Genomic DNA, 6,993 nt, shown 5'->3' on the forward strand with positions numbered 1-6,993 from the left:
TATACTTCCCAGCATTAGCCCCAGAGTTGGAGGTGGCAGGGCTTCCCATGACCCCATACTCACTGGTATTCGAGGGTCCGCATCAGCCAAGGCCCTGAGAGACTCTTATTTATCTGCGACAGTACTTTGACATTGTGCGACATTCGGAGGTACTTCAGAACTTTCAGTTCCTTTCATTTTCATCTTTGATTTGCTCTGTATATTCCTGATTTCTGATTGGTTTATGCATTTATCATCCGCAGATCTCATGGCAGCCTTGGGCGTCCCTGGGTGATGGTCTCCGACTTCAGTATACCGGAGGGTCGGGCATCTCCCAGTATAGGGTCCTTCTCGAAGGGCCGGTTGGCAGGGCATGGTTCCTGGGGGAACGCTTTCTGCGTCAGGTATGGGGGTATCTTTCTCAGGATCCTCCCGCAGTCCCCCCAGTCAGTATGCGGACTGCTGACAGGCTCTCTTACTCGGAGGTAGTCGGCGCTATGCTGGGTAGCGATGCTTTACTATATCTTGAGGAGGGGGACTACGCCACTTACCGTCACATATATTTGATGCCTCCATTGACGGGAGCTCGCACCCCGATGACGAGGCCTGCCGGTATGTCATCCTCGGGCCAGGCTCGGGCTCGGGCTGCAGACGCCCCTTCTACTAGTAGGGCTGGTACATCTAGAGGCGGGGGTAGACCGGTTCCTCCAGTTCCGTCGACTTATCCTCATCCTGGATGGCCAGATATGCCGACTGAGTTGATGGCGTGGCAGTATGGGGCTATCTCTCCGACCCCGATCCCGCTAGAGCCTCCGATGCCCAGTGATCGATACGCCATTGATCCTGACTCACCGCTGGTATGCTCCACTATTTTTCATTCATCATTCAGATGTTTAGACATTCTTTTGTTCACTGATGATTATGAGCTCATATTTGCAGCCACCGCGAGGCTACATGGAGGAGGTGGTTGGACTGGTGGCCACACTCGAGGGCATGGTCCTGCGTAGGGAGGCACAGTTGTCTGTCGCGGGCATTCAGGTACCCTTCAGTTTTCTGGCATTTATCATACTTCTGATGACATGCTGATTTCTACTGCATTGATAGACTACTTGTGTAGAGCACATCTGACACACACACCCCACTTGTACACTGTATTCACATGCACCCAACTTTACGTAGCCTTTGCTTGTATCTGCATCTGATGTACACATTTGGACTGATGTATTTGAATTGAACTCTTTGTTTTCAGATGCCTTCATGGTCCGGTCAGCCGCAGGTCAGGCCACCTGGGCCTCCTTGGGGAGCTGGGCCATCTGGGCCTTTTCAGGGAGTTGGGTCACCCGGGCCTTTTCAGGGGGCGGGGCCATCTCGGCCTTCCCGAGGAGCCGGGCCATCTAGGCCTTTTCGAGGAGCTCGAGGAGGGCCTGTCCGCAGACGCAGGGCTCACGTTGTAGAGGTGGAGCCTGATGAGGAGGAGGAGGAGGAGGATGATGAGGAGGAGGAGGAGGCTACCGGCCGTCAATCAGAGACATCTGCTGAGGAGGGGGGCTCCGGTCTTGGTTCGGGGAACAGAGGCGAGGCTGAGGGGGATCCTGAGGATGACAGCTCCGACTCAGATGATGATGATGGTGCAGAGGTTGTCCCGCAGAAGAGGATGAGGAGTGCTTCTCATTCCCGCTCCCGAGGACATTGATGCTGCTGTTTCCTGCTTTATTTTTCTTTTACTAGTAGTTTGTAGCACTTTGCACATTGTTAGGCAGTTTTATTTTTTGTAAAACTTGTACCTTTGTTTGTTGTAAAGCATGATGGAATGAAACAGCTTTTGAAAGGGTGTTTGTATTTTAAACTTTTAGCATCGTATCGCATCATTTTATTTTGCACAAAAATGAAATAGAATGGGAATGCGCATTGTGTAATCGCCAAGTCAGGTAGTGAACCGACGCAACAAGCTAAGCAACTCAACTTACTAAGATATAAAAGAACCTTTAGCAAGTTTACAACTCGATAAACAAAATGCAATAGCGTTGACAACGCAAATAAACAAGACTTAAACAAAGATTGCTTAAACAGAGCGCCATGACTCAAAAACACGAAACACGTCCGCTCGACAAACAACTCGATAAGCAAAACAACAACTCGATAATCAAAGCAACAACTCGATAAACAAAACAACAACAAACTGTACTTCTAACGATCTGGGCATCGGAACGCATCCGAAGCGGAGGGAAATGAAGGCCTTTGATTCTCCCGTTGCATGGAAATGCTTGAAACTTTCCCTCGAAGGGTAAAACAGGGCCAAGGAGATATATTGGAGCATTGCCGGCCACCTTTGGGAGCCGGCCGGCCAATTTTGTGGAGAGAGACAGCTGGCCGGCCAGTTTTGTAAAAAGTAAATGGCTGGCCAGCCAGAAAAGGTGGCCTGCAGGCCACTTATTCCTGCAGCCACCTGGTTTTTGACACGTGTCCCCGTGAATAGTGTTTTTCCCTCTATAAAAGCCTCAACTTCGGGAACATTCATTTCATCTTAGTTTTACACAAAGATGGAGGCGTTTCTCGCGGAAAATCTCATATCTTGGATCTCTTCTCTAGATGGCTCGGAAAAGCTGAACTTCCGGGGTTTCGGCTTGAATGCACTATTCACGCTAAGCCGTACTCCGTTACAGCTCCCTTTTCTCCATGCCGCGGCAAGGTTCTGGAACCCAGTGACGCACGTTTTTAGCTTTGGCGGTCAAGAGGTATGTCCTACTTTCGAAGATTTTCAGGTTTTGATGGAGTCTGAATGCTCTGAAGTGATCTTGCCCCAGCTCCGTTTTGGCCACGCCCAGGCTTTAGGGTGGATGTGTGGGCTCACGGCACATGATGCTCGATCTCTGATCTGCAGTGGGGAACTGGACATCCTCGGCTTGATCCATCGTTTTTCCGACGCCAGTGACCGCAGTAACCATTATTGGCAGGGTTTTCGGCAACACGCCCTCTGCTTATGTTTGTTGTCTCACTTTCTGCTTTCCTCGGGCTTCAGCGGGGCTAGCATTCGCCTGATTGAAGTCGCCCAGGGCTTGAGAGAAGGGAAGAGCTGTATTGCCATGACCTTGGCCGAGACACTGATGGGCTTAGATTCTGTCTATCGCCGGGAGGCGACTAGGTTTGCTGGGAGTCCACTGCTGCTGCAGGTAATGTTTCCCACCCAACCTTACATATATATTTGCTCACATCACTCGACCCTCAGGCTCGGTTTTTCTCACAAAACTCTTGTCTTACTTTTCTCTCATCGTACATCTCTCTGTTCTTTATTCTCTCATTTTCCATCCCTCCCCTAGGTATGGTTAATGGACAAGTTGTAGGTTGTGGACTCTTGCCCAGCTTATTCAGCTCGAAGCTACTTCTTTCGGCAGCGCCTAGTCAATGCTCTTGACGAGAGGTGGTGGTTCGATTGGATGTGCAATTTGTCCGCAGACGGCATTGCTTGGCGTTGTCCTTGGCTCAACCTCCCGGCAATGAGCTATAGTATGTCTCGGCTGATTGGGATCCAATTGATTGGTCTAACCCACTACGTATTCTATTTTCCGTTCTGGTTCCTGCGTCAGTTTGGTCATGATCAGACCTGCCCCCCGGAGGGGATTGAGTACCCAGCCGCTTTCCCGATTCGGGGTGCACAGCTTGCCCGATATGCCACAGCATGGAGGACTAGAGAGCTCCTGGCCCCTGCTTCCACTTTCAGTTGCACTTTGTCCGATGAGTGCTTGGATTGGCTCAACGAGGAGGCACAGGTTGGGCCTAGCTTGGCTTCAGATGCTTCGTCCAGCTCTGGGAGGGGACGCAGAGATACTTGATTCAACTATGCCCCAAATTTATTGCTTTATTTAGCATTTTCAAGTTTTCTTTATGAATGTACTAAAAAGCAACCTCGATTGTAATGCAAGAGCAGGAGAACTCAGTTTTGAAATCAATGAAATTGAAAGTTGTGGTACTGAAAATTTTCCGCTCTTGGTCCAAAAATGGTCTTAGTCGTAAAAAAGATTAATTTGAACAAAGTCAACTTTTATTAAAACTTTTCAAAATTATTTTCGATGTGGATCAGAACTGGACACGCCGAAAATCTGTCACTGAGATGCACAACCCCAGATCCCTGCAACTGGAAAGTTGCCCCTAGTCTGAAGAACAATGCGGCACTTCATAGCAACGGAAAGTTGCCCCTAGTCTGAGTAACTTTGCACCGTCGCGGCAACGGAAAGTTGCCCCTAGTTTGAACAGCACTGTACCGGAGATCGCGATAAATGCTGATGGATAAAGATGACTGAGATGATCGAAATGGATAGAGTTGATCGGGGAAAAGTTTATGGCTGAACTTCAAGGTGAAGTTGCCTACGTATCCCAAAGATGGGAATCAAGCCTTACGTAGTTCAGGCCGAGGTTCACTCGAGTATTTTCACTCTCCTTTTGCGCTCTAACTTTTGCCAAGGCCGCCCTTTGCGGGTTTTCAACCTTGCGAGCTCAGTTTTTATATTTTCTAATTTTTGTGCCCTGAATTTTGCCTAGGTCGCCCTTTCGGGTTTTCGGCCTAGCGAGCCTCTCAAGGGTAATATTTCTTCAACTTGTCCATATTGATCGGTTGTGAGAACTCCAAGCCATCTAGATCCATCAGAACCACAGCTCCACCTGACCAGATAGCTTTGATGATGTAAGGACCAGTCCAATTGGGTTTGAACTTGCCCCTTGGGTCGTGGATGGGAGCTCGGTTGTCTTTGAGCACCAAATCTCCTTCTTTCAGATTCCTGGACTTAACCTTCTTGTTGAAAGCCTGGGCAATTCTGCGTTGATAGCCTTGGATGTGGTACAGTGCTTTCAGTCTTCTTTCATCAAAGAGCATGAGTTCTTCGAATCTGCTTTGCTGCCAATCTGCTTCGGCTATCTGGCATTCAGCCAATACTCGTAACGACGGATCCTCAATCTCAATGGGTAGAACAGCCTCCATTCCATAGACCAATGAATATGGAGTTGCTCCAGTAGAAGTTCTGATTGAAGTCCTGTAGCCCCATAGAGCAAATGGCAGCTTGTCTGGCCAATCCCGATAGGTTCCCACTATCTTCTGCAGTATATGCTTGATATTCTTGTTGGCGACCTCAACCGCTCCGTTGGTCTGCGGCCGGTATGTAGATGACTTATGGAAAGCCACATTGTATTTCTCCAACAAGTCTATCACTTCTTTCTTGAAGTGGGAACCATTATCTGAAATTATCTCGTTTGGCACCCCGTAGCGACAGATGATGTTGTTTCTGATGAACTTTGCGACGTGCGACGCCTTCAACACCGCGTATGATTGGGCCTCGACCCACTTTGTAAAATAATCTATCGCTACTAGGATAAACTCATGCCCGTTTGACCCCTTCGGGGTAACAGCTCCGATCACATCAATTCCCCAAACCGAAAAAGGCCATGGTGAAGTCATGTTGTACAGCTTTGACGGCGGGATGTTCATGCGGTTTGCATGGATTTGACACTTGTGGCATCGCCGAACAAAACTAATACAATCCTCCTCCATGGTTGACCAGTAGTAGCCCTATCTGAGGATCTTTCTAGCCAGCATTACTCCATTCATGTGTGCACCGCACTCCCCCCCATGGATGGCTTCCATCAGGCGTTTCGACTCTTCAGCTTCTACACAGAGCTTATGCATTCCCAGATGACCCCTTTTGTACAGCTTACCCCCGCAGATAATGAACTGAGCAGCCATTCTTCTGATAGCCCTCTTATCCTTGGCATTTGCCCCTAGTGGATACGCCTCCTTTTCCAAGAAGTTCCAGATGTCGTAATACCAAGGGTTGCCGTCTTGAGCCTCATCTATGGCGGAAATCGACTCGTATGTCGGCGCAAACTTTTGATCAGTGATGACTGGACGCATCCGGACTCCGGACGGGATGTCTATCATAGAAGATAGAGTTGCTAGTGAATCTGCGAATCTCCTTTTGCTTGAGACACAACAAGGTTCGAGTCCCCAATGACGTCCAACCGTCTTGCCCCTAGTTCTAGGGCTGCTTCCAGGCCAGCAATACATGCCTCATACTCTGCCTCATTGTTCAAGACTTTGAACTGGAGCTTGAATGCTAAAGGGATACGAGAATCGTCAGGCGCTATCAGCAACACCCCTATCCCATACCCATACTGGTTTGACGCTCCGTCAAAGTACATCGTCCAAGTTTCATCTTCGACGTGCAGAATGGCTTCATCTGGGAATAGATACTCAACCGCTTCATCCCCCTCAACCGGGTGGTCGGCAAGGAACTCCGCTACCGCTCTCCCTTTTACTGACTTGCGCGTTACATACTTTAAATCAAATTCGGAGAGCAACAGCAGCCAACGAGCTAGCCTACCCGTAAGTGCTGGTTTCTCGAAGAGATATTTGACGGGATCCAAACGCGAAACCAACATTACAGAGTGAGCTAACAGGTAGTGCCGCAGCTTCCTGGTTGCCCATACCAAGGCCAAACAAGCCTTCTCCAGCGGTATATAGCGGGTCTCGTAATCCAGCATCTTTTTGCTCAGATAGTAGATGGCTCTTTCCACTTTGTCTTCTGACCCCTGCGCGAGCATGCAGCCCATGGTAGTCTCAGTTACCGAAAGGTACAATATCAACGGTCTCCCCGGCTCTGGTGGTGACAACACGGGCGGGTTCTATAGATACTCTTTGATCTGCTCAAAAGCTGCTTGACATCGGCCGTCCCATTGGAATTTCTTTCCTTTCTTCAGGAGACCAAAAAGTGGTTCACAAGTCAAGGTTAATTTAGAAATAAACCGTCTTATGAATTGCACTTTACCCAGAAAGCCTCGCACCTCCTTTTCAGTCCTTGGTGGTGGCATTTCTAAGATGGCCTTGATTTTGGAAGGGTCAACCTCGATGCCCCTTTGTGTAATCAGAAACCCTAGCATCTTCCCCGCTGTAACACCAAACGTGCATTTCTGGGGATTCAGTCGCAGCCGAAACTCTTTGATCCTTTGAAAGAATTTTTGTAAGGCGGT

General features: G+C 48.9%; 1 protein-coding gene across 1 annotated transcript; it reads left to right on the forward strand.

Annotated features, from left to right (window-relative positions):
- The first annotated feature begins 385 nt into the window (after positions 1–385).
- LOC145815446 (uncharacterized) lies at positions 386–1,679 on the forward strand. Its single transcript, XM_082912141.1, has 3 exons — positions 386–836; positions 919–1,017; positions 1,229–1,679. Exons 1-3 carry the CDS (start codon positions 432–434, stop codon positions 1,670–1,672), a joined length of 948 nt encoding a protein of 315 aa, XP_082768267.1. The 5' UTR covers positions 386–431; the 3' UTR covers positions 1,673–1,679.
- The last annotated feature ends 5,314 nt before the right edge of the window (positions 1,680–6,993 follow it).

The sequence above is a fragment of the Camellia sinensis genome, unplaced genomic scaffold, assembly GCF_055761805.1.
Source record: "Camellia sinensis isolate YWXY unplaced genomic scaffold, ASM5576180v1 Unanchor2, whole genome shotgun sequence".
NCBI lineage: Eukaryota > Viridiplantae > Streptophyta > Magnoliopsida > Ericales > Theaceae > Camellia > Camellia sinensis.

Excerpts from the sequence above, each read along its gene's own strand:
- LOC145815446 (XM_082912141.1), top strand. The coding sequence starts at position 432 with ATGCGGACTGCTGACAGGCTCTCTTACTCGGAGGTAGTCGGCGCTATG. Across the intron at positions 837-918 it reads TTGATCCTGACTCACCGCTG|CCACCGCGAGGCTACATGGA; the intron begins GTATGCTCCACT and ends TCATATTTGCAG. Across the intron at positions 1,018-1,228 it reads TGTCTGTCGCGGGCATTCAG|ATGCCTTCATGGTCCGGTCA; the intron begins GTACCCTTCAGT and ends CTTTGTTTTCAG.